At 38.3% G+C, this 24306-nt stretch overlaps 1 protein-coding gene across 1 annotated transcript in view; it reads right to left on the bottom strand.

The window, feature by feature from the left end:
* CUL3 (cullin 3) overlaps nt 1-21505 on the bottom strand; it is a 58808-nt gene extending 37303 nt beyond the window's left edge. The window contains exons 1-2 of the mRNA XM_062638872.1: nt 21131-21505; nt 2889-3086 (exon numbers count right to left, since the gene is read on the bottom strand). Of these exons, the coding sequence (XP_062494856.1) occupies nt 2889-3086; nt 21131-21196 (264 nt within the window). The 5' untranslated portion in view covers nt 21197-21505. The remainder of the gene's footprint in view (nt 1-2888; nt 3087-21130) is intronic.
* Between the last annotated feature and the right edge of the window lie 2801 nt (nt 21506-24306).

Below are 24306 nucleotides of genomic sequence, written 5' to 3' on the forward strand. Positions count from 1 at the left end.
AACCTGGTGACTGCAACTACAAGCCATTAGGGTCTGCATGTTCAAAACCAAGCATACTTTTTAGTAACTTGCTTGTGTGCTTGTATCTTGTACAGATCATGCTGGCACCTATCATTTTACATTAAACAGGCTGTAAAGACAATACACAGTATTATGTTTTCTTGTTCAGAAGTTAAGTAATTTTCTTCTTTAAAGTGTTTGGTTTCTTTCTAATAAACAGCAAGCTAAGTAAGCACAATTTTCATCTAGCAGTTAAATAAGCATAAATATCTCTTTTAACTGTGCCACACCAAAAATGATTCTTTTTCTTTCCAAGTCTGAAAACTACATGTAAAAATACATGAACAAATACACTGCCTCTACCTAGTCTTTTACATTACATTTAATTAACCAGCATGACTGAAATACTACAGGCATGTAACTTTTTTTGTAGGAAGATAACCAGCAGCTGTGGACAGCAAATTACAATTATGTTTCAAGGATTCTAGCAATTCAAAATCTGGGTTTGGCTCCTCAGATATACTTCCTGAACTGAATGTAGCCCTTTCCTAAAATCTATTCATGTTGCACATTTTCATTTTGATAAAAAAGTTAAGAGATTTTTATGAACAACACTTCAGTTGGCAAAATCCCCCTCTTCTAAACTCTAGCATCCACCATTGAATCTCTGAATTGAAGATTACAAAGACTTGTGATGAGAGCATTTATTATTAATTAGCTACTTAACATTTAACAGAGAACTGCTTTTGCAAAGGCACTGAAAATTCAAGATTCCTCTAAAACTACTGTTACATAAGTGTGAGGTTAAAGAAAAACTTTCTCTCTTACAAGTACTAATGGCACAATCATAAGATGCTGTTATAGAACTGATCCTATTTCTTAATAAACAATGCACTATTTTTCCCATACCTCCATCTGTAACCACCTCAATTTTCTTAAGCTAACCACCAAAAGGAGTAGTTTTGAGACTACAGAAGTTATCTATTCTTCAGACAGAGGTCAATTTTTATTTTTGTTTAATCTTTCCCTGGGATTATTTCATTTATAGGTTGGCATCATCAGACACCTGGATAAATTAACCTTTTAAGCTTTACAGCATTTTGCTACTAACATTCAGTAGTTAGCATTTTCATTTAGAAAATAAACATCCAACCTTCTGATCATCATCTATTTTGTGTTACCTGGACACACAGATATAATTTGATTAATCATATTAAAGATTAGAAAAGTAGATGACTAGAGAAGATGCTCTAGATTTTTTTAAGCATCAGATACAATAGCATTTAATTGTCATTTTTTTTCTATGCTGGTATCTGTGCAACCCTCTCAGCCAGTGCAGTAACATAACAAACTCAAAGGATCTTCTGCTCTTTTGTCAGCTTGCCCCATCAGCCCTTCAGAATAACTAATTTTGCACATGGGTGGTTTTTAACATGTAGAATAGCTAAGCACAAAGATAAGCAGCTCTCCTCTAATTAAACTAGGATGAATTTAAAGCCGAGGAAGAACAAAAGGTTAGTGTCATGATTAAGTATAGACTTTAAACATGGCCATATACAAGAACAAGGCACAAAAAGCCTCAGCCATTTGCCACATTTTATATGAATAGCGCAGATTACGAATGCACAGATGATGAAAACAGAAGTGTTTGAGAGCCACAGATGTGCCACAAGTATAGAGGAGAGCCATAAATTATTTGGCTACTTCATACAGGATGTTTCATCTCATGCAAACAATTAAAAAGACCCACACGCAAAGCAATTTAGACTATACTTGTCTGGACCACACTTTTAAAAACTAAGATTTTAGAAGAAATAATACACTCCTGTGCCACAGCAGTTAGAACAAGAAACTCCCCATTATTCAGACATTAACCTCCCAACCGCATTCTGTGTATCAGCCAGCAGTGATCATTCAACACACATGACTTTCCTTTCCAAATACTGTAATAACAGAACAGATACTCCATCTGGACCCATAGCCAGCGTATGGGATCAAACAAGGATATTCATCTCTTTTCAGAGACAGGCAGCTATGGATATTACCACAAAGAGTAAGACATCTTCCCTACACTTAGGATCCTATTACCACGAAATATTATCTAGACTCCTAAAAAATGAGTTTTAAACTTTTTTCAGTGACATATTATTAGTCAACCCTAACCGTTCCTTACAAAGACTGATTCAAGACAAGATGCATCATCTGAGAAAAGAGCTCTTCACATATTCAGAAACAAGAAATTTCTGCATAACATTTTGACCAAATTACATGGTTTTGAAAAGGCTAAAATGTTAGAATGCAGACTATTCAGGACTTTTCGTTGCTGCCACGCTGATTTTTTTGTACACTGCCTACCCCCTCTTCAAACTGTGTAATCCTAGCACAACTCTCATTAACTTATGAATTAGTTCATTAGCCCATAACAAACATGTTCTTACACTGGTATTTATTTTGCTCCACAGACTGAAAAAAAAACCCAAACCCCAAAACAAACAAACAAAAGAAAACTGACTAGAAAACGAAACAAAATTTGTTCTGAGAAAGTCATAAAATTCCACCAAAAGGCCACAAACCTTTTCTTAAAAGGTCCCAGCTCTCAACAGTTATGCCTCAGCTTAAGTTGTTTCCTACTATACACTTTCGAATACTTGATATGGTCTGACCTCCATCAGTAATTTACAGCAAAAAGTATCTGGAATATGAAGTCATTTAAACTTGGTGTTAGCTCTAAGCTACCATTTTTGAGGATGGCAATACCATTTCAACTCAAGACAACATAATAATATAATCACAGAATCGTAGAATTAAGTTCCGGTTTTGTCATTTAAGTACCTATTTAGGATTCTTTTGTGTAAGACACTTTGATTTTAATTCATAAAATGACATACCTTGTTTATTAGATGCTCAGTGACCACTTCTCTTAGTCCAGTGTAGAGCTTTTCTCCATGTTTATGCAACACCATTGTATACGCATTCCTATACAGCTCCTCAAAACTGAGACCGCTATTGTTCTTACGCTGGATTTCTTGGATTGCATTTTTTAGAAGATCCCAAATACTGTTCACATATTTCTCATCCATAGTCATCTGTAAAAACAGAACAATACAGTATCATTTAGACTCAAGAATGATAGCTACAGAAAGATATCTCTGGAAAATGTAACTCCAGGAGCAGTGTTTCTGCCACATTTTGTTGATTCTGTTATCACAAGGTTTCTCAAAATTTATCAGAAGAAAAACTACTTATGAACCTCATGGGGATTTCAAGAAATAGTTATCGAAATCATGATTTGCAAAATTTTAATGCTTTTCTACTTCAGAGCTGCAAATCCACAGAACCCAGCTCCAGAGCCTGTACAGTGGGAAGGCAGGTAATCACAGACATGAGCTGCCCTACACTTTCTCTGCAGTGTTGACAATGACTGTCCTCATAGTTTCGCCCCATACTAACATGCTGCTTGGCAGCTCATAAATCATAATGCAACACTGCTCTGCTTAACCAGACCCCAAATCAACCTGTACAATAGAAGATAATAATCTCTGACACAGAGTTAGCAAACTTACTTAGTCATCTGTTTGAGCTAACTAGGTATTCTTTATTTACAGCAATGTACTAATGGCCAAAGAATTACATGCCTACAATACTGTGCCCTATAATTTAAGTACTTAGAGGTGTTGAAATACCCCACAAATGTCCAAAATTAACAACTGTATTGAACATATTTCCCTTGCACAGATGTGGTTAAATAACTTGCTACAGGATATGCATCAAGTGGTTAGCAGAATATGCATCTGCTTGGTCTGTTATTCAGACACTATAATTTCAGTAAATATTTCACATAAAGCTACAGCAATAAAGAAGAAATCAGAGAATGAGAGAAACTCTTACAAGAAATAGTCTCAATGTAACAGCAAAACAACTTTTGAAATTTACTATCTAGTGCTTAGTGTGAATCAGTTTACAACTGTGTTTTACCAATGCAAGGTGCTTCAAATAAGATGCTTTATAGATAAAGCAGCATCTGGGATAGTAAGCAAGAGTAGCAACAAGGTATCAGATGTCAGTATTGCCTAAAGTTTGCGATTGAGCCAAATGAAAAAAAAACAAAACAAACAAACAAACAAAAAACACCAAAAAAACCTCCCCCCCCCCCCCAAAAAAAAAACACCAAAAACATTTTAATTGAACAAAATTTAAAATGAAGTGTTTAAAGTTAAGTTTGGTTTACTTTATACAAAAAAAGAACTGATCTAGCATTTTACATCTAAGGAAAAAAAAACACTATTCCCAGAATTACTGTGAAGAAAGAAAATATCCTTGAGTCTACAAATATTGTCAAAGCAGCCTTGAAAACAGAAGCTGTAAGTAGTAAAAGAGTAAAGGTACGACATTATAGAAGAAAATCATGACCAGTCCTGGTATGCTTCTCCCCCACCTTCCACCCAAAACCCACTAAGTGAGTAGAGGAAGGACACAGAAGAGTGGATTTGCCAGCATTTGTAATAAAACATAATGATTGGCAGAACTTCTTTTCAGTAAAAGTACACTTTTACATGCAATTTCAAAACGTCAATTTTTCTAGGTATTAGAAACAGAACTACAGCTCATAATAAGGATAGGTCATTTGCTGCATTGGGAGGGAATGGGCTGCTGAACAAAATCAAAACAAGCTGCATCCTCCTCTTTTTTTTTGAGGTTTGGTTAAATACAAATATTTTAAGAATAAAAATAATCCTACTGCTATTTTTCCCACTCTCCTGATATCAGAACTACTAGCCTGTATGTAATCAAACTGAACCAAGTATGTAACTTAAGAGGTATGTCACTATACACCTAAACCTACCAAACAAATCACAAACCCATTGAAAAAAAAAAAATCTTAGCTCACAATCTCCAAAAACCAAAACCTGAAAGTAACAGAGAAATTGGGGAATGTCATCCTCCCCGCTTTTTGCTTATCTTGCTATGTGTAATATTGAAAGGTCAGTTATTGCCTTTTTAATTTACATTTGCTACATTGGTGCCTCTTCAGGGAAATTCTTTTCTAAAGCCTTCCTGAACAAGCAATTTTACAAGAACTGATACTGAAGACAACCATTTAAAATTGCAGACAGTAATCCAAGTAGAAAGCTTTCCTGTTTTCCTTAAAAAAAAAAAAAAATTGATTTTAAACAAAGCATGGACTTAAACCAACACTTCCCAATGCCATTTTCCCCCTTTGTGAATCAAAAATCTCCCAACCAACATGACAACCTTTTTATCTCAACTGCAACTTAATTGCCTGCTGTATTAAAAAAAAAAGTAGTGTGACCTATATAAAACAAGCAAATCACCAGACACTAGTCTGAAGAGGTATTTGCAGCATTGCTTTTATGTTTACTGGGTTGGTCAGCCAGTAAACATTTCTGTACATTACACATAAGCACATCTAATTACTGGGATCTGCTCAAGATCTTTAACATCTGCGATCTTTAACATCTAATAACTGGGATCTCTTCAAGAAAAAGCTAAATAAGTGAACTGTTTAACCCTCCTACTTTCAATCCTAATGCTTTTTTTAAAAAAATAAATAAAAATCAAGGAATGATTGTAACATTATTTGCTCCGAACTGATTGAACATAAATGCAAACCCAGAGCGTTCTGCCTCTTAACAATTAACACACCATGAACTGCTTTGGAAATGCAAGAGAGATCCATAAAAGGTAACTTTAAAGGGTACACGTGTCCATGGGATAAATATACAGAAATGTCTGAAATAGTATTATGAACTTATCTTACTACCTTTTAAGAGTAAGCGTGAAGGACTCTGCTTCTCAATGCAGCTTCCTATTCTGCTATTGACTTCAGATTAGCATCTGTGAAGCTTTGTGGGATCAGGTTTGCTAAAGTTCTAAGATACTAAGTTAGAAGAGCACTATCTTCCAAAAAAGACCTAGCTTGTTTGCAGGAGTGTTTTCTAACAAAGCAAGGACTCCTAACGCTTTAAATAACTCAATTCTATTGGACACTAAGTCACTGCAGTAAAGCTTTAGCAAAAGTTTACTATTTCCTCTCCACTGCTGAAGAGTTGTTTACCTTTTGAACAGAAGAGGCCTTCCTGTACCATTTACCCTCAAAGCTATGTAAGCATCACAGTGATTAAGTCTACCCTTGGAGTATTTAACTCACAGGTTCATGTTTCTTCACCCCCCTTCCTTAAGTCAGGCTTCTATGATTAAAAAGAAAACCAAACTAAAAAGCCAAACACATAACCCCCACAAACAACTGAGCAATAAAGTTTGTGATGCCATTAGAACAATTTGGCATCTTTCAGAATTCTGTACAAAAGTATCTCTAAAATCACTATTAGACAACTGTGATTCTAATCTCCCAGTCTGACCCAGGAGTGAAGACTTATGCAATTCTCTAGATCCCCATCAACAACAAAGCCTGTAAGTGATCCACAAATATGAATACAGGATCAGAATCCAGATGTTTTTCCATGCTCATTCCCAGATTTCTTCCAATGGTTATATTTTAAAAATGAACTCTGCAGTTGTTGTACTTGTAATGCCTTGCTTGTGCCTTCCAGTCTTGCAGATTTAAGCAAAAACTAGATTACTGCTTCTGCTGGTGCTTTGGGAAGAAAACAACAAAAAAAAAAACCCAACAAAACAAACAAACTCCCAGGTTGAGAAAAATCTTTCAGAAGCAAAGTCCCAGTAATTGCAGTAGTGGTTACTCTTGGATTCATCAAGATAGTAAGAAACCAGTGTCCAAAGAGAGGAAATACATAAATGCACTCCAGTTTATCTGAACATTACCTTTCTTGGGGAATGGGAGAGAGATCAAGTCTGTTATTGGCAGAAGAGAGAGATGTTTATAAGAAGCCACTAGTTGGAAAACTTCCACAAACCACTGCCCAAATGCTAATGATTCAAAGATGCAACTTTAACACATAAACATCTGAGCTCAAAGTGTAGCAGAAGTACATCTTGAGGAAATTAGACTAAAATGTCATTGTACATGAAAGTGCAATCAATCCACCAAAAAAAAAAAAAGTCAGCAAAAGACTCAAAAGATCCTTTATGCCACAGTACTGCCATACTGCAGGATCAGACACATGCAAGCCCTTTTCTTCAACATTTGTCCATCCTATTGAAGTCTCTGAGAATGAACAAACACTGTCAGCAGTCTACTGCCACCTGAAAAGCATGACATCAGCAGGTAAAGCTAGTAACAGTCATGAATAGGTTTCTCCATCTCTCCCTCCTAGAAGCTAAAAGTAGACATCAGCTCTTCCAAATAACTTTGTCATTCCTTAAGTCAAAAGGGTCAAACAGCTCTATTCAAGTAGCTTTGGTACTAACATAAAACTTCATGCAAAATATTACCATCTACCTCCTATTCATTTAGTTTAAAGGGAAGTGCAACATCCTGTCCCTGGGAGAAACAACCCCATGATGCATTAATACATGCTGGAACCAACTGGCTGGTGGTTTTGACCTTAACACTACAGAACTTGCTCCTCTTACTTAGAAGAGTTCCTTAAAAGATGAATTGTAAGGAAAGGCAGTTTACAGCAGTAAACAGTTAAGAATCTGTTGAATTCTTGATTGTTTACACCAGCTTCTTTTTACCAGAAGTAGCTACTTCGTCTTCTTAAGCAAGAGGTGGTTAAGAAGGAAGTGAGGAAGAGCCTATAGCTGGCCTACAGAATTTCAGCAGGAGTACCCAGCAGGAATTTACAAACCAGTAAAAACAGGAGACACTTGAACTAGTAATCACAGTACTAGAGACTAGACATAGCTTCTCATCCTTGCAAAAGAAGTTTCTAGACAAGTTCTGTAAAGTTCTCACAAAGATCTCAGACCAAATAGGGCATTGTTAATTCTCAGAAGTTTTAAATAGACTGCAAACACACTTGCAGAACAGGGCACAAACACCACTACTGAAATTTTCCACAGACCAGCTGCAGAGCACTTACCACAATTCTATACACTACCAGGTGAAACAGATCAATTTGGAAATGATTATTGCAGCACAGTATTTGTCAAAGTTTTCAGAAAACATAAGTATCATCTGCCTCATTCCTTTTCATGACATCCTTTAGGTCTAATGCACCAGAGCACTGCACTGGGAGCCCACTGAAAGTACAGAATTCAAGTGTTTATGCTCTCTACCCTGAAGGAAGTGAGTGGATACCAACAAAGTTAGTTAGCAGTTCTGAGAGTAAACATTTGCACCTAGTAATTGCAGCCTGTTCTCACTTCCTCATTTCCTGCCCCTCAGCGGACCAAATGAGCAGGAGCTGACTGCTGCCATCTAAAACTGCCACCACAGGGGTCCTGACCTACAGTCCAAAAGGCAAGGGAGGCTGACGGAACTAACAGTCTACTTCCATTTCAAGACAGGGCATTCACCAATATAATATTAAATAATCTGTTACACAATAACTCAGCATCCTTAGCCAGGATCCTTCCCTCTGAATGAAACTTGGCAGAGGTTATCCAGAAAAGGTCAAGAGCAACACATTTTCTGCCTCAGAACCTAATCACTACTTGAAATTTTATAAACCCTTCCAATATTGTTAAATTTAAAATACAAGTATTGGAAATGACAGGAGATCCATTGCCTAGCGTTTGCTCCAAGAATATCTCAAAATAGCATATTAAGATATGGAACTACACATTCTTCAACTACAGAGCAGATAAAATGCACCCCTATTAATGATAAACGGAGAGCTCAACATTTATACTTCTCCAAATTTTGAGGTTTTGATCATTGTACAGCAATGAGCATATCTGGAAGAGGATATACTGGCTACACCTCATTGCCTAAGAAACATCAGCACTCAAGAAGCTAACAACTCTGTAACACACTCACAAATAAGAACAACTAATCTCTGAACTACCAAAACAACCAGGTATAAAATTCCTCTATAGTGTTATTTGAACAGGTTGACTGTTACACACCAAAAAACATGACTGGAAGCTAAGAGAGGGAGCATGAAGAAAGTAAGGGGCACCATGACCTACTGCTGTTCTCCTGCATCTAGCCCACTTTGGCCATCCGCTGAAAGAGTGACAGGGAAGTCATAGCAATGTGCCACCAAAACTGATCCTAATAACTAGGCTTTTGCTCAAAGGTGACTTGTAACAAAACTGGAGATGATGATCCAGTATTATCCACATCTCCTAGGAGTGTCAGGAAATGCCTACTACACTATTATACTCCCTCAGAGGGGTGTGTGTGGTGGTGGGAATCTATGTCTGTAGTTTGCTTATGGCATATGGCAGTTATCATTTACAATATTAAGTATTGATGTATGTTTTTTATACATGCGTTTTGCTCTTCACTCATCCCTTAAGATACAAGCCTTATCCTTGTTTGGGTGGGCAATCTCTACACTAAACTTCTCCAGATTCCTCCCGCAAGAAATATTCACGGCCTGCACCATGCTCCATTCTGGGCTCAGAAGATGAGCTGAGTAACTAGTGCTGACAGTAATCCCATAAAGGTCAAGAGAAAAAGCATCTCTAGTCTGACCCCAAAAAAGGCGTGAACCTCTGTACAACAGGCAGGGCTCCATGACAATAGTAACAGAAATGCAGGAACCGCAATATCCACCTCTCCTTCCCAGCTCTGTCAGGCTTTATGCAGCAGAAGCAAGTCAAACACACAACTTTGTCAACTGAAACACCCAAGAGCTGCAGCAAAACCCCTTCCTTCCCCACTTTGCTTAAAATGGTTCTGCAGCAATTAAAAGCTATTCTGCTAGCATGGAGCAAAAGAGGTAACTAGATTAAAATGTGATTGTTCCTTAAAAGATGGAGTTGTACCTCCTGTGTAGTGCCTGACAGATTTGGTCTACCTCCAAGGCATTGTCTAGGGGTACTACTGGTCTCATCATAAAACAAGCGCTGCTTCAGGGTGGGAGCTTGAAGAGGAAGGGGTTTGGTTGATTGGTTTTGATAAGCCTTACAGCAAACTGTAATATCCTCCAAGAACTTCCTTTTCTAGTAAATCTAAAGCCCAGGAAAAAAAGATTTGTTCCTCCTCTCAAAAGGTAACGTTTGGCAGCACTATAGGTAGACCTGACAAGAGCTTCACCACACAATAGCAATTTAACAGCCTATATGAAAAGTTTAAAATAAGTCCTTAACAGAAAATGTCATACTGCAGCAACAGTTTTGACATGTCTAGGAGACTGAACAAATTGAAAGAAATATCAGACTAATTTCACATTTCAGGAACTGATTAAGAAAGAAACTAACCCCAAACTGCCAATATACTTCACTTACTCTAAATTTCAACTTTTAATACAATTTATTCTTTTTTTCCCCCAAATGCTCTTCCTCAACTTTAGTCTTACAAATCTGTGGAACATTATATCCTGGAGGAAAGATGGGGGAAAAATGAGAACACCAACTCCTCCCAATGACCTACTTCATCTGAACTGTGACTATGAACTATGTAAATTTGAGCAGTTACTGAATAAACACAAAGCAAAGGGTAATCTAAAACTTATTGTTTCATTTCTTTAAACAATACATAAACAATGGAAACAACCTGGAGAGGCAAACAAATAAGCATAAAGTGAAACACAAAATTACACAGTGCTGATTCTGTGAAGACAGACATCTCCCCATTTACAGACCTTCCCACACCTTCCCACCACTCATGCTTTGTGTTATGTCTATAACTACTAATGATCAACTGTAAGAATGCATGGTATACACAAAGACTAAGGTCAACAGCCTTTCAGAAGACATCATCTCTCAACTGTAGAACACAACATATTTAGTCAACAGTAAATTGCAGGAACATACTATTTAATAGCACCTATTTAATCCAAAACAAGGTCCATGAGTATTCACTACTCTAAGACACTTCAGACTCTCTGATTTAGCAATTTTTTCATTTTTTCCATTACAGATTCAGACTCTTGCACAACACATGCAAGTTCACGGACAAACTTACCTTTCTTTTTCCTCTCCTAGAGGTCCATTAAGGACAATCTACATTAGCCTAAAAGTCAACTTACAGGTTCAATTTGCAATTCATAATGCTCAACTTACAAAACACATCTTCCAACAGTCACTCTCACCAATACAAACAGAACTCTCATTCATACAGAAGATATTCATACAGAATATTCATACAGAATATTACTCGTCTGAGTGGGTCAATGAAAAATGAATGATAGCACACCGGCCTCATTTTTCATTCACTTATTGGTGTATATATGGATTCATACAAACCAGTCTTTAAGGTTCTGTATAAAAACTTCATCAGTAAGTTAAGTAACATCATAGGATAATCAAAGTCAGTAAATACAGTACTTACAGTCACTTCAACAAAGCTTAACTGTCTCTTACACATTCATCTGTCTTACTATTTATTTTCCCCAAGACCCAAACATCTTGAAATACACGTGTTTATTTCATATCTATGATTCTATTCTATGATTCTATATGCTTTAGTCAGGAAGGCCTGAAGGATGTTGTCCTCCAGAAGGGTTGAATACTGTGGAAAAACAATATTAACTTCTTTTCAACATAAATTTTTAAAGATGCTACTGATTACACCAGGAATCTTATTCTACAACTGCATGCTTTGCCTAAAGAGGCTAGCAGAACAATATTTAATTAAAAATACAGAAATGCCAGTTTTAAAGTTACCTCCCCCATCCCAGCACCTGGAGACAAATATAAATGCCTCTGAAAAAGCATCATCTGTAAATGATTAAATCTCCCCTTGCCGTGGTACAAGCTCCTGCCCACCTGCCATCCCATTATGAAACTTGCTTTAAAAGCATTGTCTCTAGAAAGGTAACAACTGCTTTTGTGCAAGCTTCTAGAAGAACTGAACTGGTAAGAGGCTGAATATAGGAAGTTCTAGTTCAAAAGATAGTTGACACTACTACAGAATGGAAGTGCTTACATAGCCAAAGTAGTGACATTGCCTGTACTATTAACCAAGATTCTTTTTAACACATTCAGTAACATTTCTCCAGTGTTCATTACTATAGTGCCTGAAAACGAAGGATTATAAAACACCTACAATGAAACTACTTATTTCCTAAGAACACTTCAACCTAACAGTAGTATAGAACAACTGTCTATACTTCTGTACTAATTTGGAAACCATCAGAGCTGAAGTTTAGATCTAAGCTTACACTTCAGAAAGTCTGATCTTTCACATTTAACTCTGCAAGGTAAGAAAAGCATTTTCAGACATAAATTAAGTTTCTGTCTTATTTCTGCAGTTGTATTGATTATTTAAAGTTCAAATAACATGTATGGGGAAAAAAAGAAGGCATGTCAGGACAGACTTTTAAGAATTGTTTAAAAAACAACACAAAAAAAAACCAACCAAACCAAACCGTTCTGAATGAAACAGAAGAACAAATACAAAGATTTGACACCAAAAATATGCCTACTTCCTCTCTCCTGACCAAAAGAATAAAAATGAGTATTGATATTTTGAAGACTAATGATAAATTCTGAGCCATCTTGACCCACTTTAGAAGCAACAATCCTAAAACAACTTCACTCAAAGTTATGGGGGGGAAAAAGTCTGAAAGGCTTGTGCAACAGCAGGAAAAATGTTCCTGAAAGACAATAGCTTTAAGTTTTCAATTCTAAACGAAGTCAGTGTTAAAAGAAAATACTTGAACATAACAAGAACAGCAGAAATGGAATGAAGAAGAGCTGAATTTCTGGGAATGAATCATCACCCTCATATGTCAGCAGTATCCTGGAGGTCTAGAAGGCACAGGGAGAGACAGGTACATCTGCACTTCAAGAGCTCAGCTGCATGCCCATAGCTGTTAAATACACGCCTGTCAAAGGTGAAATGACAGACAGTGGAAACAGTGGCACAAAATTTTACAAACTACTGGGCATGCCTTTCCTCATCTACAAACAAGGGACAGACCCTAAAAATTTCATTCAAGTCATCTGCATTGCACTGCAGTAAAATCTTAGAACAGCCAAGGACACGCTTTTCAAAACCCAAGAACTATGTGACTATGAGCAAGCTATTTGTTCAACTGCAAATACCCCAAGTAAGCTGCTTTGAGGACAACTGCCCATGTGCAGACCCTTACCCTGCAGTATATGGAAGGTGGCTCATTCTTCTACTAGAATTACTTCCAACCCACAAAAGTCTTAAGAAAGGAAAGATGATTGTTTACTTACAACTTAACAAGACTTACTAGCAAAGATTAAAAATAGCTATAACATTCAATCTGATTTAGGTCCCTGACACTCCATCTCCTTTTAAAACCCAAGCATGGGACTGCAGCATCCCAGGTAAAATGCAGTAGCCATAACAGACAACAGGTCACTGAACACAGAAGCAGCACTATCAGAACCCAGCCTGCTACTCATATCACTCCTAACCCTAAACCCACAGAAATATTTCCTCTCTTTTTGATAAAATAACAAACCAAACCTAAGTTTAAAACTCTGATTCAGTATGTGATCACATTATTCCAACACTACAAAGTAGAAATCCACAGCATTAATCTAGGAAAAGGTAAACTCATGGTGGTTTTTTTTTGGCAAATCTTTTCTATTGATGATTTGTATAATATTAACATTTTAATGACTTTAAAGAATAACGAGGATGCTGCATGCCTCAATCCCAGTTAAGAACTGCCAGTGGAAAAAGCAATGCTGTTCTGCACACATGTACCTTCTGTGGAAGGCAGAGTCTCCTCAGGGGTACCACGTCTCTTTGCAAAAAACAAATCCATTAGTTCATTAACTTTCCACCCTCAATGATCTAGGTTCAGAAAGCTTCCCTGAACCACAAATGGCCCGTTCCTTGCCCACTGAACTTCAGTGCAAATCCCACAAGAATCATTTCTGGTTTTTTATTTCATTTTGGGGATTTTTTGTTTTGGTTTGTTTTGCAGGAGGGTGGGTGGGTGCTTTTTGTTTGTTTGTTTTGTTTTTTTTTTTTGTAAACAAACCTACAAGTAGTTCAATATTTTACAGTTGTTCACAAATCAACACTATTTAAAGAGAAAATACACGAAATATACGCCAATTTATACAGACTGTAGGCACATTTCCTGAGGCCATTTCAAAACAAGGAACACAATGAATGATGGGGGGGGGGGAATAAAGGAAGAAAGGGCAAGGGAGGGGAGGAGGGCTTTTAGAGACCTTGGGGGCTTGATGACAACTCCTCCTCCATTATGCTATCACCGTAACAATACAAGTATTTGTACAGTAAATAAAATAGAATTTTATGATAGTAGAGAGGACTTCTTTTTTGCTTACTTCAGAAGGAGAAGGAAGACACACTTAATAATTTACTTACACATTTACAGATAATCAATACCACTGCATGCTGACAATAACCTTTCTCTGGGGGGATTTTTGCACCATGACTGGATGCACAAATCAGCAGTGCTTGAAAGAGCAAGACTTACACCAGAATGAGTGCAATGGGAAAAAAAATAATTAATTAAAACCCCAAAAATATCAGTTATCAAAAAATTGGTCTGCCCAGATGCTACCAACACTTTAAAAGCAGAAGTAGTGAGGAAGTAAAAAGAATTTATTTCAATAAAGATTGTTCCATGCAAAATGTAAGAGACACACAGAGCCTGTACTCAGACTATATGTAGTACAAGAAATGAATGTTGTGAATTTTATTATATAAGCTAGCCAACTTCATATCATTCACATGCATAATTTATTATTGTATTTAATGTTTATGCTCATTAGTACTAAACCAAAAATTGGCATTTCCACAAATACACCTCATCCATAACCATAAACAAATAAAGCAAGTTACTGCGCAAATTTTTCCATACTATTATACCTTATTTAAACTTCAAGCAAGACAGTTTCAAGCCCTCAAACACTAATTTTGTCTAAAACTACTTGAAGAATCCCAGCAACTCCACAGCATGCACCATCCAAACATGTTTATTACAGTTTTGTTCTCCTTCCTATACTTGGGTATAAAAGGCACTTTTCTCCTTCCCCAAAATGCATGTTAAAAACGTCAATGAGGAAGTCCTTTTAAGTCATCCAACAGTAGGTACTTCTGCTGATACACCAGTACTTTCACCCTCATGAAAGAACCATTAGTGACTTAAAAATTCTACTGGTTTTAACTGAACTTAAGAAAAATTATACATAAGAAGTATGCTTGGCCATGCTATTGTTTTCTACCACAGCACTTTCCTACTCCTTGTTTCTGCAAAAACTGACTCAGAATGAGAAACACAAGCTCACTTCTCAAGAGTTGCTATTCCACAGGTACAGCAACCCAGATATAACCTCCAGTGATCATACGCATAAGGTCAAGAACCTATTTCAGACTCTAACAGAATCACCATTCATTTCATGACAGCACTTAATCTTAAGAAAACCTGTCCCAGTCTGTCACAAAATGTTTTCATCACATACAGAGAGATTATCAGACACTGAAGATCAGTTGAGATGATGAAAATTTAAAAGCACCTATACTACTGATTAATTGCCCTATAGATCAAAGACTTCAGAATACATGTATGAAATTGAGAAAGGCTGCCACTTACACTGTGTACACCTGCACAAAACAGATTAAGAAAAAGAAACATTTTGAAACAAGTAACTTTTTTTCCTAAGGGAAAACTCACTTAAATTTTTATGTTCCTTACTATTATTGTAACTCTTTATGCAGAACACCAAAAACTCCTGATCAGTTTTACAGCAACTCTCATAAAGCCCTTTTACCTACCACTACCAGGGAAAAAACAGTAACTCCTGTTTAATAACGCACTACTGTATAACACAAGAATGAGGGGGCAGAGAGACCTACACTAAGCCACCTTTCCCCTTTGAGTAAGATAAACAGTGTTTTAGGTTTTTTTGGTTTAATTCTAGGCTTTAAACCTATTATCATTTTAGTTGTGAACATTAACTTTGTACTACTGTATCAACTATATGAGTTAATAGCTAAGATGCTCGTATATATATACATGTTTGAGAATATAAAGCAATCAGGATTCACAAAACCAACCCTGTAAAATATTAAGTTGACCAAAAGATCTTGCTGCACAGAGTGGGCTTACATTATTTTAATCAGAACTGAAAAAGCCTGCAGTAAACTATCTCCAATTCTAACCTCATCCCATCCTCCATGACTCTATCCACTCTCTGGTATAGCATGCATGCCGCATTGGTTATAGGCCAAAGAAGAAATATAAGCATTGCTTACATAATCGGAACACATAAAAACTTAATTACAGTTCAGCACATTTTCTATGGTTTACCTGCTATAAAATGCTCACAGAAGACACCAAATGTAGATCAACTTCTTGAATTGGTAGATCTACACATTTTAGGTTGAAGCGTAAATTTAACAAACCTCATCTCAACTTGCATCAGTTCCCCAAAATTCAGAACAAAACACAGAAGCAGTCAGCATTCCCTGAGGAAAAAAAAAAAAAGCCTTCTGCCTACACAAAGCATGAAACAAGTGGCTGTTAGATCTGAGGAGAATGGTGCAGTGGCAATGAAAATATGAGTCTTAATACTTTCTGATGGAACAGTTGAAGCCATTTACTTCTAAGTTTACAGAACTTTGAGGAAGAAGCAACATCAATTGATAAATGGGTCTGAAAGAAACAAAAGGCTGTCTGCCTTTTTGCACAAGACCAGATGAAATGAGAATTTTCTATGGTACAGGTATTTCAAACAAAATGAATCAGTGAAGTTTTTATACATATATATAAACACACATACTTGAAAGACTTATTCTATTGCAAATACATATGTAGGATATCTCTAAATACTTTTCAGAATTCATAATGTAACCATGCAATACTGATCTACTGGAACAGTTCGGAGAACTGGCAAAACACTACTTTGTAGCGTTGCCCTAGAGAAGATATAGCTCTGCAGGAAATGAAAATTATTAAAAGCACTCAACAAAACCTTGACTATAAAGATCAAACCCAGTAACCTACACCAAGTCATGCTGGTTTTCAGGCAGATCTGTCCAAACTATTTTATGGTGACAACCGACACACTGCACTGAGAAAAGGGGGGTATGTTCTTGCAAAAACATTCACTCAACACAACATTACTTCCATGATTTTTGAAAATAAATTCCCAAAATGCTTTCCAAATTCTCCTTGTTTACTTCTGTAAGAAGTGCATTATTTAATTTTGTAGAACTTTTCCACCAAAACCACATTTAAAGCTACTGTTTTCCACTAGCTAAACAGTCCCAGCAACACAGCTCAAACGCTTACAGGAAACATAATTTATACATGCTATATCTCTGGTACAGACATCACATCTTTCCGAAAGTTTTATGTGCAAATTTAACATTCTTTGGCACCACTTTTTCACAAATCAACTGAATCATCCACACACTAAGTTTGTTGCAAGCTTGTTTGAGAGCTTTTAAAGTATTCTTGTAGCCAGCAGTAATGGGCTCACTGACAGTTAAACAAAGAAAGCCAATCTGAGACCCTGAGAATATTATATACTAAACCACAGAAGGTAAGAAAACAACTCCCAACACTTCTCAGAATAGGTGCACTTAATTCATGTTTTGCAAAAGTACCAAACCTGCACTTTCGCATAATGTACATACTGTGCTTTCAGCAAGAATACTACCGCACTCCTCCAAATCATAAAAAAAAAAACCAAACCAAAAACCTAAAAACTTCCAAACTACATCCAACTTACATGACTGAAAATTACCTGACACTTAAGAAATCAGTTTTCTAGAGGAAGGTGTCCCTGCCCATGGCAGAGGGGTGGAATTAAATGATCTTTCAGGTCCCTTCCAACCCAATCATTCTATTTTGTTACTTTTAGTGTCCAACCTCAACATAACCCTATTTGTTGCAATGTGTATGAATTTCAAACAAGAAAGTTTATTTAAAGACTGCTTAAGAAACAAAAAAAACTACACTCGCTTGAAAGCACTCTTACTCTATTCCATCTCTTCCTTTAACTCTGCTCTGAATGCTACCTGGATAGGCCTTATACAAATACAGAACAGCTATATATGATGAAGCTGTAAAAAACAGCATGAGCAGTTATTGAAAGCAGCACAATCAAAGTCTTCTACAGTGGTACATGCAGTTACTTAACTACACAAACAATCTCATCAGTTCGTTTTACTGAACATACAGTACTTTCATTAAAAATATTTCATTATTCTTTCCAGATTTTTTTTTAAAATGTCCAAGTCTGAAGTCTCAAGAAAGACTGCATCCTCAGCTGGATTACTTCTGATGCAAAGTTTATCGTTGTCTAAGTCAAGACCACCAAGAGAAGACAAGAAACTTCTTTTTACTAAGCTCATGTTTAAAAAAGGAAAATAAATACATTTTTTCTATTGTGAGCAGAAAACTTGGTTAAATGTATAGAAAACTATTTTCCTCAAGCACTTTTGATTACTCTACAACTTGCTTCAAAACAGTACGCCATGTACTCAAAGTCATTGCCCTTGAGGTAAGAAAAAGCACAGAGCACATACCAGGAGCTAGCAAACAGTAATGGACACTTGGGGTGACAGATAAGCTGCCACCAATTGCAAAAAAAAAAAAATAAAGAAGGAATACAGAATAGAACTAATTTCAGAACATTATAACCTCTATGTGCAACACTGGTGGTTTCCAAAGGTTTTGCTCAATTTCTACTTAGTTTCTAGTAAGGCAGAAAAGGAAAACTTTGGTGCAGTAATATATGACTATTTCTCCTTTCCTCTAGCTACTGTAGAATACATCAATACCAGAAATATAAAAACATTATGAAAAAAATATTAAAGAACCTACATGGGGGTAGCTGCCTCCTGTCCAATTTGGCTACTTCTAATTTAATGCAATAGTAAATAGCTACCTCCATGCAAGAAGCAAACTAATTTACAACAGACAGACCTGCTGAAGAAAGATGATCAATAAGACAAATTGAAGCAGCCCATGAAGTCACCTCTGGAAGCATATTTTAATTGAGAACTGAAGTGCAGAACCACCAAATTTGAAATAAAAGAGTGAATCTCAGTAGCTGAAGTACAAATAGTACACTTTCTAAATATAGGCTCTATCCCCTACACCTATGCAACCTCATTGACAGGAATAATCCCACTGCAGCCAGTGGCACTATTCGCAGGACCAAAGCTATACATCCCCTTAGGCCTCCACAAAATCCATATTAAAATTTTTGCACAAACTGCAGCTATTCCCTTCTGCAATTATGAAAGGAAAACCCTCCAAATCTCTCAACCAAGTACATGCTTCTTTTCTGTAAAGACTTCATCAACAGACTTGTCAATTAAATGTCTTAAAGAAAATCCATTGAAGGGGACACCTGTAAAAATTCTGTCAACAGATGTCAACATTTAAGATCTGTAGGTATTGATGCCTACTGACTTACTGAATTACTTTACAGAGAGGATGACTTTCAAAAAAAAACTTCTAACCTAGACATTCCTGAAGCAACTGAAAAGCCAGACAATGCTAGCAAAAACAGTTTTGGAAGCAAAAAACCTTGATGATCACACTTAACCTTATGCAAGAGCAATTCTCTATACTAACTGCAGATGCTCATTTACAATACTGGTGAAAAAAGTAAAACACAAACTAAAGTTCATCCTATTGCTAAGTCTGCCTTTGTTGGCTGACCCATACTGACATACTCACGGTTGGAATAAATGAATCAGTTTATCAAGTTAAAATATGGCCATATTCTTAGTACAGTTTCTAGTAAGATATACATACTGGTTTTGTCATGGTTTATTTTTTACAGGTGTGTGCTACTTGTGTGCTAGCCTTATCCATGTTGCAGTAAGTCTTTTTCTTTATTCCTATAATCCAACACTTCTTTGAAAAGGGTGTTTACAGAAGTAAATATCATTTGGAGATCAAAAACCTTTCATCAGCTGAAATTCATAACTTCATAGGCCATTTTTTCTTTTTAACTTTTACCACTAAATAGAACTGTCAATGATTAAAAGTAGATGACAGCGTAAGAGATGCATAAATCAGGTTGCTACGATTAAGCTAGCTGCTGAGCATATAAGGAATTCCCTAATTTCATCAGCAAAAGTTTTGATGAAACAAACACATTGATATATTCCTTGGAGAAGATAAACAGGTATGTCCAGTTTCTCTATAAAGGCAAGCCACATTAGTTCTACACTACTGCCTACTGGAATCAGATATAGCATCAAAAAGTTAACACTAAACCTTAAAAGCCAGAGACTCAATCAAGTATCTTCTTTTTAACGTATACAGTGACAAACACATATATACATACTTTCTGGCCATCCTCTGGCAGACTGAAACTTTTCTATTTCTCTCGTTTCTCAATACCATTAATAGCACTGTAGTTGTGAATGCTGTTGTAAGCTTTAATTGAACCAACTGTCAAAACACAGCAAGCTTTATGGCAGTTTAAATTAATCATCTGGCTCATTCCCCTCTGTAACTCAAAGGGACGGCACGCTCATGGCTCTACCGAACATGCATGAAAGTTACCTACACCTAGATGTTTACAGTAACATCTTCTGAATAGCTGGCATTGTGCCACCTAAATCTCATAATCATACGACTTAAAGCCTCTTTTACAGAGCAGGGAGTGCGGTAAATTCATCAGGAGGAAACTCTCCAGAAGACGTAAATAAATACACCCCCTACACACACACACCTTCCGGGGCTAACTAATTTCGTTGATGTAGGCGTATAATCTCGGACTTCTTTGAGGCTTTTTCCCTGAAAACAAAGAAGCGATCCCCCCTCCCCACGCCGTACGTGGATTTTCGTAATTGATTTGACTGATGAGGGAGACGATAATCACGGGGACCAGTTCCTCCACCTCCCACTCGCCGTGTGGTAGACACCACTGCTCCCCAGAATGCAGGTCCCGCACGTCCCCCTCGAGCCCCCCGCAGCTCGCATAGGACTGTCCGAGACCGCCGGCCGGCTGACAGCTCACCCAGCACCGCTCGCACCCGCGGCACCCTCCCAGGCCGCCTCTACTCATGGCCGGCCTAGCCCGCCCGTCCCGCGGTCCCGGGCACACGGCGCGGCTGACAGGGCGGCGAGGGCGCGGGGCCTGCGAGCAGGCGGAGGCCGGGGCCTGGCGCGGCCGCTCAGCCCGGCCTAGGCCCGGTACTCACAGGGAAGGCTCGGATCCGCATCTTGGTGTCCTTCCGGCTGCCCGTCCCCTTGCTCAGGTTCGACATCTTCGGGCCCGGCGGCTGCGGCGCCTCCCGTCCGGAGGGGCGCCGGGAGACGCGCGGCGGGGCGGCAGACCCCGGGAGCGGGGCCGGGGGCCGAGCGGGGGAGGCCGCTGGCGACCTTCACTCCGGGCTGCGGCCCCCGGTGCTGCGCGGAGACCGGGAGGGCCGGGCCCAGCCGAGGCGGGGGGAGCGGCGGGGGAGGCGGCGGCGAGGGGCGAGGCGGCGGCGCAGGCCCCTCGCTCCGGCGGCGGCGCTTCCTTCACCCTCCTCCTCCGCCGCGATGGCGGACAAACATCGCTCAATGCGCAGGGCCAGGCTGAGGGGTCCCGGTCCGGCGCCTGATGCGGGATGCGGTAGAGTTGTTGTGCTTTGTTTTGGGCGGCGGTTCCCGCTCCGTCGGTGGCCTGCTTTTTGTGCTTGTGGGCCGTGCTTCATTAGGGCTAAAGTGCAGGTGTCGGCACCCACGCGTGAGCGGGCCTCGGGCAGTATGCGTGGCGTGGGCGCTGCCTGTGGAAAACGGGCTGCGGCCCCATACAGACAGCACCTACCCCGTGCTTTGGGTAACTGCTATGAACCTTGCTATGCACAGCTAAAAAAAGAGAGGCGGTTTGTTCCTCTTCCTATTTCTTGCCCTTTGAAGTCTCCCGGATGTCAGTTGTGCCCCCAGTCTGAATCATGTCACCGGTAGGCGTATCCCTCCGCGGAGGCTCGCAGGATGGCATGATGCAAGGCGGGTTTATTTATTTATGTTTTGTGCTTTTGTCGCAATGCATGCCTGAAAGATGAGGGTGCCACCTAAGGCAGCTCTTACATGAGTGAGCCTGCAGTTAAATATAGGTCATTCAGGGAAGGACGGTGGCTGTAAAAGGAAGCGTGTCTTGGAAATGTCAGACTGTAAGTTAGCAGCAGCATGGTACCTCTGAAAGCTAGGCTGCTCAGCCAGGAAAATCTAGGTGCCGGTCACCAGGGGACTAACTGAAAAGTTAGTGGATGAAACTGAAATCTGGGTCAAAACACGCCTTGCTCAAGATCCCCCAGAGGAAGTACGTGGCATAGCCAGGAAAAGAATTTCTTTTAGGTGACTCTCGAACTGGACTCTGAATACCAGGGCGTCTTGTAATGTACGTTTTGCATCCAGCTCCACTTACCTCTATCATTACTGTTTTCCTACAGGTGCCTCTACGCAGCAACTGCCCTCAGGGTACTGAAGCGATGTACCTTCTCTGAGCTAGTGTACCTTCTGTGAAGAGTAATTTCACCGTTTTTGTCTCTCAGAATTTGTTACAACCACTTCCCTATACATTTTCATATACGACGTGTTTTTTAATCTGATCAGAATTAAGCATATACGCCTATAAAAGATGTTATATAACAGCAACACAATAAACAATGATTGCGCCATGACTCTGCAATGCAAACCAGTGCTTTACAAAATTACAGTGTAGTCAAAATGCAGATGAAACAAAAAGGACAAGGGAAAGATTGCCATTTGTTAATATGAAGAACACAGCTTCCACATTGCTTCAATATCATTTCAGTCTTATTTCCCCTCCTAAGTACTTCCTTTGGCAAATGAGTACAACCTTTTATGTTAATATGTTGGTGGTTTTTTTGCATTCCATGACAGTTAAGATTGAGTCATTTGAAAAGGTTTAGTTTTGACTCATGTAAAAACAGTTTGAAAAACAAAAGTGAGAAGTAAATTTGTACTGAAACGCAGAGTTTTCCATTTGAAAATGTTACAAGAGTACTTTTCAACAAATTTAGTGCCATTGTCAAAACCCAAAACTTTCCCCACATTTTTTGATTAACTGGCATTTCTTCTTTCAAGAAAGAAGAAAAAGAACAACTTTTACTGTACCCATTACTGCAGATTGTCCTAGATTAACTTTCCTAACTATTGCTTTTGTGCTTCCTCTTACCGTCCTTAAGCTTATGGCAGCCCAGGACCACTAGCATCTTGCCTTATCTTCATCTAAGTTGCTACTAATGCACATTTTTATCTGAAAGTTGGAAAAGTGCTGACTCATGCTTAGACACTGTTCAGTCTGTCACAGTACGCTCAACAGAAACCAAAATTACTCTCCCACCAAGTGATCTCAATTCTCATGTCAAATAGTTTTGTTTTACACTGTGAGCTTATACCTACAACATACTAGCATATCCATAGCTTATGATTCTGTGTCTGAGTTCTGTTCTGTGGCTGTCCAAGGTGGAGACAGTAACTGTTTTTCTAGTGCAAATTTTCTCATTCTATGCATAATGTACAAAATGAAGTTTCACTAAAAATTTGCCTTTGAGCTTACACAAAGAACTAATTTAGAGGTTCACTAAGTGCATGTAATAGTAGTTTTAGGCAGGTCAAAGCCAGAAGGAAGACAGGCGGGTGGAGGAGGATAGATTAGCATAGGAAGAGCTAGCCACACAACTGTCTAACTGGGTCACCTCTGCTATCTCACATACATATCTTATGTATCTTGTGTTAGCCTGGCAGTGAAGTAACGGTTCTTGTGTAGAATGGTCGTCACTGCTGGGAAGTTCATATCTTTGTGTTACAGCAGCCTTAAACACCTTTTACATCAATCACAACATGCAGAGATATGAAAGCCCCCCAAATAACTTAAGGTGTGCAGAAAAGAGCTCAGTATTATTCACAGCAGTCATTTACTGGATTTGGGTTTCTTTCTGAGGTCCTATCAGTCCTCTGATTTTACATACTGATGAATAACAGTGGAAGCTGCTGTGGTACTTGCTAATCCACACAGAATATTTTCACCAGAATGACATGTCACCATGCAGACTGACATTTTTCATGGACACATGCATCTTGAAAGCAGCAACAAATTTTAATTATTTAAACACTGTTTTTATAATCTGAATTAGCACTTACCTTAATCATGTAAAGGGTGACGGAAATTTTAGAAGAATGTGAAGAGTACATTACATTAGAATCAATCTAAATTTACATTTTTATAATCAGGCCTTTAAAAGCAGAACATGGCTCTTCTTTAACTTACAGGAAAAAGAAAAATCAAGCTTTACTATGTCAAAAGTCACCATTTGAAATAAAGAAATCATATTTTATAGGCTTAATTATCCTCCACCAAAGCCAG

Source organism: Pezoporus occidentalis, unplaced genomic scaffold (assembly GCF_034315485.1).
Source record: "Pezoporus occidentalis ecotype Australia unplaced genomic scaffold, CSIRO_AGI_Poc_V1 ctg59, whole genome shotgun sequence".
Taxonomy (NCBI): domain Eukaryota; kingdom Metazoa; phylum Chordata; class Aves; order Psittaciformes; family Psittacidae; genus Pezoporus; species Pezoporus occidentalis.